The 21,109-nt window shown below is 41.1% G+C and overlaps 1 protein-coding gene across 1 annotated transcript; it reads left to right on the top strand.

The window, feature by feature from the left end:
- Positions 1–44: 44 nt before the first annotated feature.
- LOC140237898 (uncharacterized) lies at positions 45–20,798 on the top strand. Its single transcript, XM_072317830.1, has 10 exons — positions 45–350; positions 8,961–9,195; positions 12,184–14,552; positions 15,205–15,320; positions 16,019–16,077; positions 16,628–16,788; positions 17,860–18,040; positions 18,782–18,867; positions 19,524–19,635; positions 20,192–20,798. The coding sequence occupies exons 1-10, from the start codon at positions 110–112 to the stop codon at positions 20,796–20,798; spliced, it is 4,167 nt and encodes a 1,388-aa protein (XP_072173931.1). The 5' UTR covers positions 45–109.
- Positions 20,799–21,109: the final 311 nt, after the last annotated feature.

The following is a 21,109-nucleotide window of genomic DNA, read 5'->3' as shown; positions in this document are numbered from 1 at the left end:
CAGGGCAGAGAAGCATGATCAGGGACTCGTGCGAGACGTTCAACTTTCCCTGTCGAACTTAGGAAACCGAAGTCGATGAAGAAGGAAGACCGATTCGATTTCGCCGGCGATGGTGATTCGGACGTTCAGATCTTCATCACCGTGGCGATGGATTTTGTGCACGGCATTTGTGTGGCTCGCCGGGGGAACGATCACGGCTATCGATGGCTACCCGACTGGCGCACCTCTCGAAGCCTGCCAGGACATGGTCCCATCGCATGGAGGATCGCCTCAGGAAGATTTAAATCGCCTTGGTGTGAACATCACAACATCAGTTCTAATTAACACGCAAGGAGCAACTCTTGTTCAAGGTAAATTGTAGACTGAGATACATTGCCGTTGATGTCCAGAATTGAAGTATGGAGAAAAGTCTCACTTAAGATTAGATTTTGCAGTCGTTGTTAGTGTTGTTGTTGTTAGTTGTGGCTTTTAGGCCTGATTCACCTATATTTAACTAGCACCCTGATACATTTATTTACCTGAATAGGGTATAGTGACATCGCACAGTCTGCTACTATATCATCAGCATACATAACAACTTCGAACAATTTTATCCTAAGAATGTTATGAATATTTTCACGAAAAGTCCCTATAGCATCGTCGTTATATTATCCTATTGATTCTAATTACAAATTATCATCACCAATATTACTTTCAATGATAATAATATGATCATCGTCATCATCATTAAAAAAAATTTACCCCATGAAAATATGAATGTGGATTCAGTGAATGCAGCAATATCAGTTGAGCATTTCAATGAAATTTGAGGAAAATCCTATGAACAGTTCAAAAGTTGGGCTTTTCAAAGACTTGGTGCCGCCATCGCTGGATAAGAAGACTGCAACAGTTCGTGATGTCCAGTGATAGAGCGATATAGAAAAACATTGAGATGATTCTTCGTATTATTTTCATATTTCTAATATGAAAAAGTACTTGGCATGCCTCGTTCAGAAGACATAGAGGATTATCCTTGCAGTAAAAAGTCGAGAGAATGTGTATTTGTCCTTCAAGAAAAATTGTTATTCCGGATATTCTAATCTAATCTGGTGCTTGCCCAATGTATGATTTTAAGGAAGAAAACGAAATGAATTCAGGATGGTGTTCACAGGCAACAAAAATCATTAAATTTTATACTGCGTCGGTTGCAGCAGGGAGTTGAGACGAACACATCACCAGTTGCGGCACCTGTAAACATTCAGCAATTTGTTTCAAAGGAACAGAGATGTTGTAGGCGTAGTCTTGTAATAAAGAAAATACAGACAGGTATATACATATACTTTCGACTGGTTGTGCAAAACACAAAAATAAACCATCAAGCGTGACGAGACTACAGCAGGCCTTGAAGGGTCAGTGGAAGCCAAGAAAGACATGATCTCACATTCAACGAGCCTCCTGTTTTTCTCCTTTAAAGCAGTATAACGTAGTCTCCTTACCTCTTCTTTCAATCACCCCTCCCCTCTTTTCTCTCTGTTTCATTGTATCACCCTCTCCCTTCAAAGTATATCCTGTTATTCAGTGAAAAGCAATATCCCTCAAAATCGCCCCTATAGTTTGACGTGAGTGAGACATTTCCATTTCCGGGTTTTATGTTTTCGTGTTCAAATCCAAGTGTGCTTCCAGACGTAACAGGACACATCTTGTTTCCATGGCGGCACACTGCACAAGTTGGTAGTGATATACACCGGGTATATGGCGCCACTAAGATCTCTAACTTCGACTGCTTTTACGTAAAGATAGAATAAAAAGAGGGAAAATAGAAAAGAAGGGGAAAGTGGAGAGTATTCAGATTATTTGAATGTTTTGGTTTGCGTCCCGCGTTCAGAACTCATCGATGGAGATTTCCTTGTTTGTATGTTAATCCGAATCATGGCGTATCGGGGCGAAACACTGATGGTGAACGCTTTATTGCAACAAAATCTTCAATCAAGGTTAATGGTCCGACATGCGAGCGTTATAACCCTCAAAATACATGCTGATTGAGTGAATTATGCAATAGTAGTAGAATAGTAGTAGAATGAAAGTTTGAGGAAAATCGGACAATCCGTTCAAAAGTTATGAATTTTTAAAGTTTTGGTGATGAGACCGCTGGATCAAAAGACGACTGCGGATCATGCCATCACACATGGACTGCCATATAAAGTAAATATTAAGAGAATTAAACATTTTTTTTCCATTTTTCTAATATAATGGAAGAGCACTAGACTTACCTCTTTCAGAAAGCAGGGGGAATATACCCTTGACATAATTATGTCAGTAACAAGTCCAGGGAATGTGTACTTTTCATATGAAATGGTATTTTGTGGAATTTTCTTTATATTTTCTTTATATCGTAGTCCATACATGTATGTGATGTCATGATCTGTAGTAGTCTTCTGATCTAGTGGTCTCGTCACCAAATTTCAAAAATTCATAACTTTTCAAGGGCTTGTCCGATTTTCCTCAAACTTTTACTGATGTGTTCTTCTAATATTGCTACATTCACTCAACCCACATGTATATTTGGGGTTAATTCTCCTTTAAACATAGAGGTTTTCTGCAGTCAGCTTTGCATTCAACAGTACTCTGAAGCCGCAGTTTGACGATTGTCGAGCTCACTTCCGCTTTAACGTTACAGTCTAAAGACGAATGTGACAGTCTAAAGACAGTCTAAAGACGAATGTGGATCTGCCTCTCGTGAGATACGGAAGCTGAATAACAGAATAGAAGAAATCCAGTGTCGCAATGATGGCTTGCTCGCCATCTGCCTCAAATATGGAATAGAGGAAGCAATCGCAGAACAAGGATGGATGGCTGTCACAGAAGATGCTAGAGCTACAGCTTCTACTTCCAGCTCTGACCTGAAACGTCAAACTCATTTTCTCTCCTTGAGGATGAGCATGAGGGTAGGACAGCCAGAGAAAGAGAGGCTCAAGAGCCTATAGATTGGGCAGACAAACATTCTCCCCAGTGGCCGATGCCCAATCAAAGATTCACAGAGGGGATACCACAAGCAACAACGCGGTATTATAGGGAAGGTAAACCCAAAGAGCAATGTGGATTGAGTGAAAGCAGCAACATTAGTAGAACACATCAGTGAAAGTTTGAGGAAAATCGGACAATTGATGCAAAAGTTATGAATTTTTAAAGTTTTGGTGTTGGAACCGCTGGATGAGGAGACTACTAGAGGATATGACGTATGAGTGGACAACAATACAAAGAAAATATAAAGGATATTCAACAAAAATTCACTTTTCTAGAATTATGAAAGAGCAGTGGACCAACCGCTTTCAGAAAGCAGGGGGAATAATTGCTACCCTTAACATATGTCAATATCAAGTTGATGGAATTTGTAATTTTCATGAAAAATTGATTTTTGTAGTATTTTCTTTATATTTTCTTGATATTGTAGTCCACTCATACGTCATAACCTCTAGTAGTCTCCTCATCCAGCGGTTCCAACACCAAAACTTTAAAAATTCATAACTTTTGCATCGATTGTCCGATTTTCTTCAAACTTTCACTGATGTGTTCTACTAATGTTGCTGCTTTCACTCAATCCACATTGTTCTTGGGGTTTATCTTCCCTTTAACTGCTGAAGATCTGATACAGGATACTCAACATGGGATGTCCAGCCCAGAAACATTCTCACCAGTGCCTGCAGTCCCAGCATATGCTCAAATGGCACAGACCAATAGACCATGCTCCAAAAATAACAGTCACCCCACGGGTGGAAAGCAGCCACCAAGGCCTAGTAGGCTACAAGGAATTCCTAATGCAAGCAAATCACATCTGTGATCAAACTCTGTACTCCCGCAGGAAGCAGAATCAAGAGGATACCAACAACCACAGGGCCAGGTTTTTCGGCATGGCAGAGCATCCCATAACACATACCTAAACATAATGACTGTCATAACCAGAGCAGCACTGGCATCGATGGAGATACTTCAAGCACCACAAGCACATGTGAGGCAAGGTGTCAGACAAGGCGGAATCCTGTCCCCTCTGCTCTACCTGGTGTACATCAATAGTCTCGTCACAAAACTTCGGGACTCCGGGCTCGGCTCTTCAGTACATTCTATCTACACTGGTATACTGGTTCTGGCAGATGATGTTGCTCTTGTGGCAACGTCAGCAGATGAGCTGAACAGCATGCTCCAGATAGTGTATGAATACTCCACTAAGTGGAGATACACTATCAATGCTGCCAAGAGTGCCGTCATCGTCACTGGACCAGGACCTCAGACAACACACCTGTGGCAGTTTGGATCAAATACCATACCACAGGTAGACGAGCACCCCCACCTTTGTATCGTTCTACTAGTTACCATGACCCAAGTCCTAAGATGATCTCCAGAGCCAACAAGACTCTGTATGCACTCACAGGACTAGGCACCTTCCGCATGGGACTCACACCAACTGTTATAGCATCCCTGTGGGAACGCTTCTGCCTACCACGTATGACCTACGGATCTGAGGTAACATACCTCACAAAGGCAGCTATGAATCGCCTAGACAAGGCCCAGGAGACCTTATTCAAAACCTTGCTGGGACTTCCTCGTTCCACGGCCAACGAATCTGTACACATATTGACCAGGCTTCCCAATGTTTCTGACAAGATTGCCATACTCCGGCTCAGGCTGCTCGGGAAGATGATCACACTAACACCCAACAGGGTCGAGTACCGTCTGTTCAAGCACATGCTGTGCCATCACCCAGGCTCCAAAACAACCAAAGCCTTCAAGACCCTTCTTCAACAGTACAATCTTCCACCCTTAGAAGATGTCTTGAACATGCCCACCACTTTTCAGCAGTGGAAGAGGATCACTAGCGCAGCAGTCCTGGGTCAAAGAGAAGACAAATCCAAAGAGGCAATGGCCACCAAGTCCACACTTCACCTCTTCAGTTCCTTGGACCCCTCTCTGGTATCTACCCTCCTCCCCGCCAGACTCGACTCGCATTCACTTCGACAGGCAGTACCAGTTGTCAGCTGCTGTGTGGAGTCTATCCCACTAACACCCGTCTAACTTTGGTTGGGAAGCTACAGAATACTAGATGCCCCTGTCAAATGTCCAAAGAGGAAACTATCACACATCTCCTTGGGGAGTGCGCGCTGTACGCCAAGGAGAGGAAGATATATATCTCACACCTACCAGAAAGATTACGGAAATTGCTCTCCCGGACGCCCCAAGATAAGCAAGCCACACTCACTGCCAGCCTAATACTCACCGGAACAAGTGACCCCAATATTTCCCAGGAAGAATCTGCAGTTCTCCACATCAACTCCCTTCTCCTCCTAGCTGATGTGCATGTGATCCGCTCATCTATGACATCATAACCTTTTCATACCTGTGCTTGATTTGTTGCTCTCATCTTGTCTTCCTCATCTCTCCTGCTCTTTGCTATTACTTATTGTGTTGATCCTTGTCTGTTGTCTCCGGCTTGACCTATGACCACATTAAGTACATTACAACCAATGTATTACTAAATTTCTGCGAATCTAACGCAGTTCTCCAGGACTGGAGGAAATCAACAAAAGAAGAAGAAGTTACACCTCCAACGTTACTGGTACCGTGATGATAATTAGAAATGATCGAATAAGTACAGTATGTTTTAATGTGTGTTTTGGAATGGCCAAAATTATCTATCCAAAGAAAGTGAAAAATTAGTAATTGAAATGAAAACAAATAAACAGAATATAATTATGGATAGTAACATCATGGTTACTTGTGCGGAAGTATAACTTCCGAAAATTTCAGCGTGTGTATTCTCAAATGTCAGGAATTTGAGCAACATTTTGTCATTATCATGTATTAACAGATGTGGTGCTTCATACATACTCAACCCCCTCCCACACACACACACACACACACACACTAAAGTTACTTAGTACTTGGGTCGGACAATCAACGTTTTATGTTCACGGCGCATATCTCTTTGCGACTCAATAACAAGAAAAGAAAAGATGGATAAGTATGCACGTAATGACAAAAGACGCTACACTATCTCAATGAACAGGCATTTATCGTTTGTGTTTTCCAACAACCAGCCGTGACTTTGTCGCAACCATCTTTTTTATGGTTATTGTTATCGTTATAATTATGATTTGCCATCAGCTTTTCATATCCTTGTTGTCGATTGTTCAAACAGTGCTCAATGAACAGGCATTGGTCGTTTGTGTGTTTCAATAACCAGCCGTGGCTTTGTCGCAACCATCTTTTTTATGGTTATTGTTATCGTTATGATTATGATTTGCCATCAGCTTTTCATATCCTTGTTGTCGATTGTTCAAACATGCAAGGGTGGAACTCATATCAGGCAGCCCTCGTTCTGTTTGGCCCTAATGTCAATGGAATGAAGAATTGCATTGTGTATTGACACAAGGTGGGGAACACTTTATAATTCAATGTTTGCATGATTCTGCATCCATGACCCCAGACCACGTGTTAAAAAAAAAAATCGTGTAAGCATTAATTCAGCCGTAACGCACATTATGGTTTTCTTTCTGTTTGTCCGCTCTCTTTGCTAAAGCTCAACGTGCACGATGGTAACGTGCTTATCATTCTTCACGGAATTAGCTATTCATTCTATCCATGAACATTGTTTTGTATCAGGTCTTAATGATTTTTTTTTTTTGGGGGGGGGGATGAACCTCGAGCAGATGTCTGTTTTGCTCTACAGCTATCCACTGACTGTAAAGGCAAGCATTAAATTCAAATTCTCTCGTAAAGAGTCTATGAATTGGGACATGAGGTAGGATGTACAATATGTCTTCCTCTCACTGTCTTACCATCTCAAAACGTTGAAGAGGACTTTTCTTTATCAACAATAGGTGATTGACAAAGGTGGCTGATGGAGTAATAACGATGCAAGAAAATAATGTTCTGGGTTTTCTGCTTGTATCTTTACCATGTACTATCAGTGTCTCACTGTTGTTGTATTCTTCAAAGCGCATAATTTACAACATGAAAATGACGGCTTGTGTCTAGATGCTGCTCGAGAAAATTGATGCGATTGAATTAATGACTTATTACGGCATTTCCTGTCACATGATTTACAGTTTACGGTGTGCACACAGAAAAACGACGTCCGCCTCAAACTGTTCAGTTCTATATGGTTATATTGGTTTGTAGGATATATCTCCACGCATATTGTGTGTGTGTATATGTGCGTGCGTGTGTGTGGGTGGGTGTGCGAGTGTGCGTGTGTGTGTGTGTGTGTGTGTGTGTGTAGTTTAGGGTAATATCAATATCGGGGAAGCAAGGGGGTAAACCTACAAAGTAAAGATTCTTATGTTTTCATTCCAAAGCAACGCCAAACAACATGGCCAAAAGAAGTGATAGATAACCTGTTAGGCATATTATGGCCATGGATAAATAGAATGGCCCTCGTAATTCAAATGCCTTGCAAATACTTACCAAACAGCTGTTTAAAGACTGCAAACAAATGTCACATTCCTTTGCGTTCCTGATGTATGATTTCAGGACATATTCAAAGCTTCGCCGCTGTTTGATACACATCGCAGAGTGTCGGGTTATCGATCTCAAAAACTTAAATAGAAACAGGATAAATGAGATTTGCATCCAAAGGGAAGATTTACAAGGGTGTGTTTCGTGTATTCAAAGCTATGGGTATTTTCTGGGAACCTGTATAACTAAATGTCCAATCTACCAGTCAACTAATGTATGCGTAACCTTTGGTATTTCGATATAAATGCATCAAATTTGCATACATACTGTTAACTGGTCTGTCATTGAAACGTGGAACAATCATCGGCCAAGCTTTCTGGGTGTCTGAAAGACCCATATGATTATGTTTAACACTGGAATACGTTTCAAACCATAGTATAAGTGTAGTACATAGTAGCAGAAGTAGTAGTCGTAGTAGTAGTAGTAGTAGTAGTAGTAGTAGTAGTCGTAGTATTAGTAGTAGTAGTAGTAGTAGAAGTAGTAGTAGTAGTAGTAGTAGTAGTAGTAGTAGTAGAACTGCAGTAGTGGTAATGGTAGTAGTAGTAGTAGTAGTAGTAGTAGTAGTAGTAGTAGTAGTAGTAGTAATAGCAGCAGCAGCAGTAGTAGGAGTAGTAGAAGTAGACGTATAGAAGACAGTTCTGTTGATGATTATAGATAAGTGTGAAAAGCGTAAAAGAATGTGATTCAGTAGAATGAATGTATAGCTATTGGGTTTTCCAAACTTGGGTCAGATGGTGATCTTGAGGCCATCATGTTCATACTCCATTCTCTGCAAGTATTTCGTCACCAGAGCTCCGAACATTATACGTAGACCTACAAAAAATCAAAGTACACACGCAAGTCACAAAGGAGAGGCGGTGGGTAAAACATATTGTAATAGGGCAAACATGCATAGTGTCGCACAAAGAAGGTCAAACCTCGGGCCAACCTTGTACTATTCTATGCCAAGAACGCGAACCAACTGATGAAAGCTTCTCAATTTTAGTATGACTTTAACATTGATAAGGTTGATTCTTAACATTAGCCATGATCTTGGCTAAAGGCCAAGGAGCCGAGAATCGACAACTGAACGAGGAGGGCGTTCTTTCTCCGAGACCGACGATTGTTATGATTGATCTTATATCATAACTGTTATACCAAGTAATACCAACAAGACGAAAGCGACGTTAAACATTATAAAATGTATAATCAGAACGTTGATAACCAATGGGCTACTATATACCTGTCATTCACTACCTAATCATATCAGATGAAATATGTGTGTGCATGTGTGAGTGTGTGTGAGTGCTGTGTATTTTGTAAGTTTACCATAAGAGTAATATCCATTATGATTTTGTCTGCAATATAGGTTCCTCATTCACGCCACCTGTATGACGTAGTCCATCTAAAGTGGCACCTGTTTGTTTGCTTTCTTGTTGTTTGTTTTTGATGAACGTGTATATTCCTTTTTTTGTCTCTCTGCATCCCTCCAGTGTGGCTGGAAGGTACGGAGAACAATCTATTCAGGGGGTTCTTCATCCAGGCTCGCCAAGTTGGAGAAGACGGCCCTGTCGGCAGGTTCCTCCGTATCCCCTCCGGTCAAGTGGGCGTGGCGTGTGGCGGCGACAGCGACTCGGCGGTCACCCACAGCGACGCGAGCTTGAAGCTCGGCGCGGCGTTCGTTTGGCGTACGTCGAAGAAGGAGGATGCAAAAGATCTATATTTCAGGTACAGTATACTTATTTCCACCAACAAGACTCCTTCAACATTATTTGGTCCGGCGCAAGAGAGAATCAGGAACACAAATACAAACAAAAACAAAACCAAGAGCACTGGCAATGCGAATGTTAGAGTCGAATTCCACATCAAATTTCATGCTGGCTTTACTAAATTGGGTAGTATCAATTATCAAGAATCAGAATGATAGAAGGTTCATTAAAAATGGGACCTGAAATAAGAGAATTATGGAATTCTTTCCTTTCACAAAGCAGAGACATTGTTATCAACCGCGTATATGCCAAATGTGTAGATGAGGTATATACCTCACGAGGTATTACCTCATCGTGGACCTCTCCCTGATAGTAATCAGCTCTGCTGATCAAGGTTTCCACGGCGTGGTGTGGAAATAGATTCAATTTAATTTAATTCATAAGTCTCCCGTTGGCCGGGAAAGTCTTCACAAATTTTCTCTCTTTAACATGATAATCAAAAAGAGAGAAAAAAAAGGTGTTTCCTTCGCATTAAAAATGTGTTATGTTGCAATAATTCAGCATAATGACATTTGAGGAAAAGATGTTGTACCAACTAAACTACAGACCCTACACATAAAAGTAATTTTGTAATCATCATGTTTGTTTGTTTTTTTTTTTCGTGCTAAAATCAAAGGATGAGTTCTGAACTATAATTATATAGTGGCATCATCACCTCAGTTAATTTGCATTATAGTGGTTACGACCTATGTTACCATTCGGTGAAAAGGTATGGAACTCTATCGTTTTACTTATGTCTCATTTTGATGAAACTTCTAGCGTTCTGCTTTGCATTGATTTTACCCTTATCATTGAAATTAGCTCTTTATAAAACATGATTTGGGCTATCTCTTGCAAATTTCATTCTCTGTGAAGATTGCTGACGTTTCGACAAGGAGGTCAGACATGACGAGCGTATGGTTGATGATACACAAATCTATATTTATACTAGTAAACATTGACGTCGAATAATTATCTTCCACACATTTCTTGCCATTTTTACGACTCTCGTTATTCGTGAACAACCTTCTACTATATAGTTCCCCGCCGTGCAGGTCCTAGCGCTGATGAAAGAACTGTAAATGAACTTTTTTTTTTCTTTTTTTTCGGATCGGGCAAGGTGTAAGGAAACTTAAAAAAAAAAATGAGAGAGAGGAAGTCTCACAACATTGTTCAGCCCACCTGTCAAATTTTTCTCGCGTCATTCTTTTTTTTTTTTTTTTTAAATGGGACACGCTTTGTATCTGCATTGAAGCTCCTTGGTATCTGGGGCACTAGTCTGCATCGGTGTCTAAAGATAAGCGCCATGAAGGATAAAAAATAAAAAAAATAGATAAATGAAAAATTGGGCCAATCAAATATCATAGCAGAAACATGTGCCCAAAATAAGGTCACTGTTTTATTTTTAGACGAACGTGATAATTCAAGTTATCGTCCTGTCTTAATGGGAGTAGCCTTCCTGGACCTAAATATTTACTGTGCTGATTGCTTGTAATTCAAGTGTTGACATGATTCAAACGCTTGTTTTGATGATGATGACGATGACGACGACGCTGGTAGCGACGATGACTATTGTTATCATTATTGCCATTATCATGTTTTCTAGCATAATTTATCATTGATATTATCATCATCATGCTGGTATTTCATCCACAATTTAATTATCATGTCGTCATCATCGTAACCAATAATATTGTTATCATCATCATCATCATTATCATCATCATCATCATCATCATCATCATCATCATTATTATCATCACCACCATCATTATCATCACCACTGTCATTTATTCACTCTGTCACACTGCATCAACTGTAGTTTCCATATTCTTATGAGGATGAGATTTTATTGCATCGTGTGCATACATCTATGGGTGTGCATCAACAGATACTGCAGATTACAAACATCATCAAAGATTGACAGATACTGCTATAAAGGCAAGAGAATACAAGTCAAGTAACATGCCTCCCCTCGTGGCACCTGTCCTCATGGCACCTGTTTGGCGACTGTTCACATTGCTCTCTATACACTGTGCATTAAACAGAGTTCATAATTACGCGTTTCCCATAAGAGTATGATATGTTTCATTCAAAGAGGATAGAAAAGATGAATCTTAGTGAGAACAAGGTATAGTATAGTATGTGGTATCTTTTGAGAAGGATTTATTTCCGTTTCGTACCATGTGCGTACTATTGTTCGCCTTCCTCTGATAAAACTGCAGACGGATCATTGATTATACTCTCGGACTTTTGTCCATTGTACAGACGAAAAATGCAAAGAAAGGTCAAATGAGGGACACGCCTTGTCCACATCTGCTAATTAAGCACCATTTGACGTCACGTTCGCTGATTATAGGTTGTGCAGTGTGCTTGACAGACAATTTGCTGACTAATGCTATATCCATATATTTTTTTCTCTTTTGTTTTCAACAGAGTCGTAGTCAAGGCAAAGTTGGTGTTCATTTCAATAAATTGTTTAACTTTAAAGTCCGACATTGGTGATGATGACAATCAAGATGGTGATGATATATGTTACGGTTATCTTTACTAGTTGCAGTAGTAGCAGTGATAATAGTTGTAGAAGTGGTCGTTTTGAAGTGTTATATCACAGTTATCATTGTCGCCCATTTTAACGTTGTAAAAATGTTATCATTATTGTGTGTAAGTCTACTTTAAAGTCTCCAGCCATTACAATTGACTGACCGAGAGATAGACAATGATAGATGTATAGGTAGATGATTCGCTTAATGAGCGTATCATTGCATAAACACGACATTGCTAGAGTGAAATAGAAATCATACTGGGAGCCCGTCAATGAAGAATTTGCTTAATGGTCATGTAAAAAAAAAAAAAGAAAACACGAGATCGTGTAACCATTTTCTTAATGCTAATAATATATCAGATGCTTTTTGATGTAACTGCACTCTGTTAACGTGTCGTGCTACATCTTCTCATCGCTCTACAGGGCCACTATTGTCAAGTCGTACGATGAGTACTGGACTAATCTCTACTCGGACATACTGTTTCCATCTGTGCTCACCACACCTCCGGGAAAAGGTGCCGGTGAAGGGAACGCCACTTCGACAGAGGGCGCCTCGACCACCACCGAGCCACCGCTTCCAACAACATCGGAAGCAGAGGCACCGCAAACCACATCGGATGGTGCAACTCTCGAACCTGTACGCACAACCGAGGACAATTTGACGCCAACTGTACCATCGAACTTCTCCACCACGCAACCAGCACCTAGTACCACCGGGCGGGCAATGGCCACTTCCGCGCATGAATCCAACTTCACGACAGGTTTTACTGGAGACTACAACGCCTCGACCACGTTCTCGACCACATTTTTGCATTCGCAAAACTCGACATCAGAACCTGATGCTACCACCTCCGACAACAGTGACGGGAACAATGTGACAACTACTGACAGCAATGTCACGTCACTCATAAACAGCACAAGCTTTGTTACCACAACTATGTCGACTACTGCTGCAATATCAACTTCTCAGACACCTGTGAACGTAACAACGGATGATATTTCGACCACGTCAAATCAAACGTTTGATAACGTCACTTCGTCAACGACGACGTCGCTCTTTACGACTGCAGCAAATATTACAACGACCCCCTCTACCTATAATTATACGACAGAATTTCCCTTCAATGTAACTACTACTACTGCTACACCAAATGTAACCATGAATTTTACATACCAAGCAACTGTATCTAGTAGCACAACATTACATATCAGTGACACAACACCAGATACCACTGTGAGCTACACGAATCAAACTACCGAAGCCAGTACTGAAACACCAAATGCCACTCTGAATTACACGTATCAAACTACTACCGCTGGCGTCACGACAGCTAACGCCACTTTGAATTACACATATCAAACTCAGGAAAGTAGTACCAAAGCACCAAACACGAGCACTACAACCATCACAGAAACACCAAATGCTACTCTGAATTACACTTATCAAACTACTACCATTGGTATCACGACACTTAACACCACTGCGAATTACACGTATCTGACCACCGAATCCAATACGACAGCACTAAATACAGCTACGAATAGCACGTTAGCTTCTTCCACCGTCAGTGCAACTACACTACAGACCACAATGAGTGATATGGTTCAAACTATGTCGTCGAGAACTACATCATTACCTACAATTTTGGTTAGCACAAGGCATACAACCACAGCCAGTACAACGTCAGAGACTACTGAAAGTTACACGCACGGAACAACTGGTGAGAGCATGGGAGGAGGAACTACGAAATATATCAGTACTGGAAGAACAACTATGCCGTCGTTGCATACGAATGCAACAACACTTGCTCCGGAGAATAGCACAACTGCTGGAAATACAACAGTGCTTCCAAGCAATAGCACATCGTCCGTTGTAACTACAACTCCACTGTCTGTTAGAAATACAACAACATCAACTGTTGATGAAAATAGCACGCAAGCAATGTTGAATCTTACTACTATTGTCAGAACGGATAATTTTACGTATAACGACAACGTCACTTCAACTCCTTCGCTTCTTACAACGTCGCCAGTGATGTCGCCGATCATGACTAGCCCCGAGACTACGACAGCTACAACTCAGACTACCTTTGTTTCCACCACAAGAAGTGCATCCACAACACAAAGTGTGCCCTTGGCAACAACGGTAGGGAGCACAGGTGATCCGACTCTTTTCACGTCGGAACCAACTGGTCTGACGAACGCTTCGTCCACGTCCACGTTGACCAACATGACGAGTCCTGGAGATATGAATACAACTTTGAACTACAATGATTCAATGAATACGAATTCATCCACACACTCATTTGTCAACGTGACCACCGCCACAACTGCACCTGCGTCCACGTTGACAATAGGAACGACACTTATTACAAATGCCTCTTCGACGACTACGTCGACATCGGCGAATGAGTCTTCCCTTTCGACATCGCCATCCCTGTATCCTACATTAGACTCGTTCACGACCAATCACCAAAGTCTGAATACAACGATTGAAATGACTCAGGACCCATCAAATATGTCCAGCGAAACAGAGTCGAGTAATTCTTCAATCGTTAACGAGACAATCACGACATCCGCTCCCAGCACCGCTGGTGGATCAAATGCTACATCGTTTTTGTCGACGAACTCAACAGCGGACGCCGGAACGAACACTACCGCGACAGCTCTCCCGACTTTCGAACAGTCGGCCCCAGCGTCGGAAGAAAGCGAATCAACATTAGCGACCGCTGCTCTGTCAACTGCACTCCGTACGACAGTGGATACTACTGCCACCCAGGCGTCGTTCACAGGTACATTCAAATTAAATCCTGATTCACATTGAAAATTAATTTTGCTTACAAAACATGTTGTTTCAAATAGAAAATTTAACTATTGGTTGCATTTCACTTCATGATTTCGAGTCACACTAAAGAAAGTAGACAGCACTTATCTGCAGAAAATCACAGTTTACGGACCTGAGAGTATAACTAGGTTCACTATTACGTTATTGTGATATTATCCTAGAACATCTATGAGTTAAGAAAGAAAAAGGAAGTTTTGATTAAGTTAATGATAAGGAAAATGCTATAAAACCTCATGTCTGCTCTTGAGACATTTATGCTGCCTTTCGAAACCTGCAACTTATAGCGTGCATTGAAGCTCAGATGGGACATCGTAAACACGTTTCTGACACGATGTCCCTTCACGACTTCCATAAAGAACTGTGGTCAATCGTGAATAATAAAATCATTGGCACCTAAAATACGTCTAGATTTGCATTTCACATTCATGTTACCTCAAAAGTGAAGTTGACGTCGATTTAAAGTTAAGTTGACGTCGAATTAAATGGAATGACATCGAAGTAAACATTGCAGTTCGGAAAAGAGCACTCATGACATATCATGATAGAAGATTTGCATGGTACGCCTTCCAACGTTTTCTTTCTCTTGTCTTTTTTGTCAGAGGGTGCCAATGATGTTCTGCTTCGCTTCCGAATAACCGGTCGGCAGTTCACTGACGCCCTCACAAGGTCCGATTCACCCGAGTTCGTCTCGCTGGAAACTGAGGTCGTGGAAGTGGTGAGTAATCACGTGACTTTTTATGACACCTACGTCATGAAAATTAATTTCCAGTAAGGGGTATACATAATCATGTCATGTAGTATATCTTCGAGGTGCAAACGGGGGAGGATCCCACCGTCTCAAAACAATGAAATGTCAAACGACAGCACCAACAAATCATCTGGGTAAAGGCAAAGCACGGACTGTATATGACTTGGTATAGGAAAAAGAGCTTATTATTGGCCATGTCATCACTATTCGTAAGTTCTATTTCTCTTATCAGTGGCGTGTAAGGGTGTGGGCCCTATCCTTTGTGTGATGTTATGATAATCATCATCACTGTTATTGGCATTGTCATTTTTCTTGTATCATCTTCATATTCGTATTTCATCATTTAAAAAAAACAGCAAAAGGAGCATGATTAGAAATAATACATGGCAGTAGCAGAAGTGGCTTCATCCTTGTATCGATTTTAGCAATCTGCTATCGATTCAGTTTGAGTCTCAGAATGTGGCTGCAGAATTATTAAGAAAAAAATAACGAAGGGATATTACTATCTACTTTGTTTATCCGGATAACAATAGACATAATGTAGGTGAGAAACAACAGCGTAGAAGCCATGAGACCTTATGAATATCAATGAGTTGAATCTACATACAGTTATTGTTTGAGACGACTCTGTTTTAACTGTTTCATTTTGATCGTCTGTCCGACAGATGAATGATGTGTACGAAGGGAACGACGACCTGAGATCCATCGACGTGATTAGATTCTTGTGAGTATTTATGCCTCTATGATTATTACTCGAATGAATTTAAAAGGGCCAGAAAATGCGAATCAACTCCTCGACGAACGATTTTTACACGTAGTGGTGCCGAAATTCAGTCCATTTTCTTCCGCAAAGGTACAACTTCTCATAAAACGCCCATACGTCAGAGATCAAGATATTCAAAACACAAAGGGCGATGAGAGAATACCTGTCTTTGATTCACACTTAGAAATCTGTCGTGTCGATCAATTTGATACTTATTCTATTCAGAGCACTGATAGGGCCATTGCATTATCAGCGCCCCGATAGAAAAGTTAAAAAACAAAAATCATCAAACGCAACTCTTGCAAGAGTGAAACTGCCTAGGCATTTGGGTCCAGATGGACACGGTTGGTATAAACCTTTGATCTAGGTATATGTGAGCGCCTGGACAGGATTCGAACCCATCATCTTAGAGCTTTGTCCGTTATTCCACGTGACTGTCCTCTATTTCATATTAATTTTTTTCATATTCTTTTTCTCTATATATATTTGTTTGTTTTGATTTGCCATTTAGACAAGGAAGCGTTATTCCGGAAGTCAAATTAGTCTTCGCGACGAGTCTCGACGAGTCGTCCAAGCTTGGCGTCGTCGACGTCCTCTATAACGCCGTGGAGCAGATGGGAGGTCAGCTTGGCAGCTTCTCCGTCGACAGCGTGGCGGCTCTCGATGACAGCGGTAAGCTAGACTTTATCACAGTTCGAATATACATGCTCAGATAGATAGATAGACAGATAGATTAAAAGATAGGTAGATAGATACTGGAAGATAGATACACTGTAGATAGATTGATTTTATAGATAAGATAGATGGATATACTAGACAGACAGACAGACAGATAAGATGATTAAAAAAGATAGGTCGAAAGATACTGGAAGATAGATATACTGTAGATAGACTCAAATAGAGATAGATATATATATATAGGTAGGTATATAGAACAAGAGACTATGTGATCATGTCATCTCCCCGAATAGAGATCAGTCTCGGTTTAATTTTAGTTTCCCACCAACTTATTCTCTCATTCTAAACTATGTCTTGGGGAAAATACAGTCACTTCAGTATCTCAGTGTGAAGCGTGTTATTTCTGTGAGTTTGCGTTTGACGGCTAAAAAAAGGAGCGTGATTGTCGGTGTTTACGAATTACTTTGGAGACCTGAAAAGGCATTGTTCTGTGTGCCCTCTATAGGCTGAAGCCTCATAAGGACCGTGAGAATAATCGAAAGGAGAGAACGATAGAGAAAATAAGAAAGTACGAAAACGAAAAGAGAGCGCAGAAAAGAATACGTCTAGGAAGCAAAGAGGAATACTGGAATGTTTAGGTGTTTTTCACGAGACAAAAAAGGAGAAATGATGTCTTTCAGTGAGAGACTATTGATGGGTAACATTTAGCAGAGAGAGCCTGATTCTGTTTTTACATGTTATGCTTTGATTCTTTGAGGTTTCTTTGTTTGGTCTTTTCATTTATGATCATTTTATATACTAGTTCTTCAATCATTCTTGCGATCAATTTATTCATTGAATGATTCAATGTGCGCTATAAGTCATCAGTCATGTGTCAGTCATGAATAAAATGCACCGTCGGCCCGTTTTTGCAGTCTCAATGCCAATCTTACGTGACGATCCAGAGTAAGTTAAGATGATTTTATCCTTGATGTCTTACTTCCTGCAATACCACGACACCATCCTCAGCGTCCTAAATTCTACATTATGACTTGAACACCTTTCTTTTTTCTTTCTTTCTTTCAGGCCAGTTTACAGTAGTAGACGTATGTTACCTACTGCCCTGCCCCGTGGGCGTCTTCTGCGATCCGAACCCTGTCGACAACCGTTGCTACGTGACTTGCGAGGGTAACCGAAACATCACGTACTGTTACAACGGTGGAGAGTGCGTCGAGCCTACCGGTGATGAGACCATAGCAACGTGCAGGTATAAATAGTTATATTGCCATCGTTATGTCGATGCGGTTTTGTGCTTTGTATGAGTGTTTCTTCTCTTTGAGCAACACATATCATACATAATGAGCTGTAAATCTCTCTCCCTCCCCCCCCCCCCTCTCTCTCTCTCTCTCTCCAGGATAGATATAATAATATTATCGTCAACACGTATCACTACTTCAGGTACTAGGAATTCTAGCTGCAATGGTCACATCCATCCTGTTGTAAGCCTATCACTAGATTCTGTCCTATATAGTGCCATTTAGTATGACAATATCTTGATGCATGATTTAATTGCTGTTCTTGATGTTACAGTTGATGATGAGAATGATGGATATTTTTTGTTTAAGTCATCATATCGGCCGAAAACGAAAATTCAAATGGTCAGTTTAATCAGATTAAAATTACGCTACAGTGTCGTCATGGATTATACGTCAGTGTTGTAGCACACGCGTGAGCTGTTTGAACTGTCCAAGATCTTCGCGATGTTTCTCAGGTCAGGTCCGCAGTCTTTACATTTTTGAGATCATTCTTACAGGTGGAGTCATTGTTTGTCTCCATTTAATTTTTCTGCTTTAGAGTTCTATGCACGCAAAGAATACACAGGTTTTGTTGGAATGAGTTGTAGATAAAGCAATTCATTGTCTATGTAACACTGTAGGTCTCGTCGACGTATGCTTTTAATGCTTCTTTTCTATTTCATTTTATTTCATTGTATATCATCTTATCACAGCTGCCCTGAAAACTTCAACGGCGAGCGCTGCGAAACAGAGATCGAAGTCCCAACGATGAGGACCCCGACGAACGATGGCGATAGTCGTAAGAATGATTATTTAAATCCTTCGACGCCAAAGTGCAGAATCGAAGTCATTAGTTCCGATAAATAATCGTCAATATTGTTGGGCAAGAACAATAAACGATAATAATTATCATACGGGGATTTTTGTTTGCTACGCTTGCTCATCTCATTCTTCCCACTCGGAAATTTGTTTACTTAAATATTTATGAGAGTTGGGCGATGTGCGGTATATCAGACGTCTGCACTTATGTCTCTTCGATCACAGTTTCGATCTTAACAAAAATGAGTAATGAAATCTTCAGCAAGAAAGTGCAACAAGTATTCAAAGTATCATTTGGAACTGTATATACATAGTATGTAAACAGGCTGCCAATTCTCCCGGATTCTGCATGAGGCTCCCTGGAAAAAAAAAGAAAAAATGGTGGAATGTAGTGGACTTAACATTATAACAAAAGAATGTTTAAGCGCCTCCCTGATTTGGGGAATTACTGTTGCCAGCTGAGAATACAATCATCCTGATAACTTTCTGACAATACCTTCTTGTGTAAGTGTTTCTGATGGTGTTATCATAAGCCTATCGGAATTTTAATCGCTGATATCCTTTTTTTTTTGGGGGGGGGGAACTTTATACATACCACGGTATATTATTTCGTTCTTATTATCTGTCTCAAAATAGAAACTATGTTGATCATCATTTTGGCAAGCGTGTGTGGCGTCCTCGGTGTTCTGTTCGTCATCCTTTTCGGAGTTCTCATCTACTGGTGTAAGAGTCTCAACAAATCTCAGCAGTAAGTATCTCTGATATACTGGTCAGATTTGAATAAATTTGAAAACACACACACACACAAACACGCACACACACACACACACACTCGTCGTGTGCCCGGCAGAACGACGCGAACGCTTGCGATGCGCGTAACTATATAGCGCGCCTCGCATGCGCTCGCGTCGCTCGGCACACGACGATATACTTATAAATGTACGTATATATATATATATAATAATACTTTAGATAAAAACACATATAATGTAGGTGCGTGTATGCATATATATTCAAAAAGTGCAATATCAGTCTGTAATAGATAGAAGTTAAACAAGTAGAATATTAGACGTTTCTTCAATATGGAATGTATGAATTGAGTCGATGTAAGAGCACCATTTCAGATTACAACAAAACTGTTTCTGTGAGAGGTCACAAAACGTGCCTTGCAAACATGTAGGGCTGCTGCCTATGAAAAGACTTGCTTCGCCCTCTTTTCTCATAAAGTCAGTGTAAATGCAGGCCTAACATTTACCGGGAAAAATAGATTCAAGCGATCATTATTCATTCCCGTTCCATCCCAGTATCATGGAGAATTCTGAGGAGATTGCCAAATGGCGTAACAGGAGGCGGCGCGGCACATACAGTTCGGATGGTGAGAGTGGGGGCGAGCCGAGGATGGCCGAAACGGTGGTAGGGACCAGCTACACCACGGTGAATGAGGCCAAACCTCCCCGCTCATTCATCGTCATCCCCGACGACAACAGCAGTGGCAGCATGTTCTACATCACCGACTCGGATTCGGACTCCGAACATCTGATTCGCCCGAAGTTGATCGAAGGTGGCGCTAGCTTTCCATTCTACGACAACTTCAACGGCAGCATCCCCGACCTGCTGACTTCGGCGGCCGACTACGAAATGGACGTCATGCAACGGATGTCGAACCAACCGCTAACAGATTCCGTCCGGCGCCGCTCTGTCAGCTTCAGCGACATCCAGCAGGTGATCACCGACGACAATCGCATCGGCTGGGAGAACTTCACTTTCGGCAACAACACGAAAGACGGTGAGAACAACAATTTCCAGGTCCGATGGGACTTCAAGGTCGAGGATAGCGGCGACGGCACCGACGAAGCCGCGATCGATGGCGGTGACGACGGCGATGACGATGCTGACGAGACGGCAGCATGACGGTACGCGCCGCGATCATCAAGCTCTGGAGAAAATTCTCAACAATCCCCTTTGCCTCGCTTGCCATATAACCTTGCTGATACCTACTTCTGAGTAGGTTTCCAGCAGGCTGTATTAATTTACACTCATAACTGATGTACATTTGTTGATACTAACGTCTGTCTGTTTGTATGTTTGCTGTTATTGTCCTAACTCAGTAGATTTTCATTATCATGATAATCATGCACTACCCTTAGTTGTTTTTCAAACTACATCAACGTTTCCTTCAATTTCAGTCACTGGTCTTTTCTCACACTTACACATTTTTCTTA

Source organism: Diadema setosum, chromosome 14, assembly GCF_964275005.1.
Source record: "Diadema setosum chromosome 14, eeDiaSeto1, whole genome shotgun sequence".
Lineage (NCBI taxonomy): Eukaryota > Metazoa > Echinodermata > Echinoidea > Diadematoida > Diadematidae > Diadema > Diadema setosum.
The sequence above is the reverse complement of the archived record's forward strand: the minus strand, read 5'-3'. Positions and strand labels throughout refer to the sequence as shown.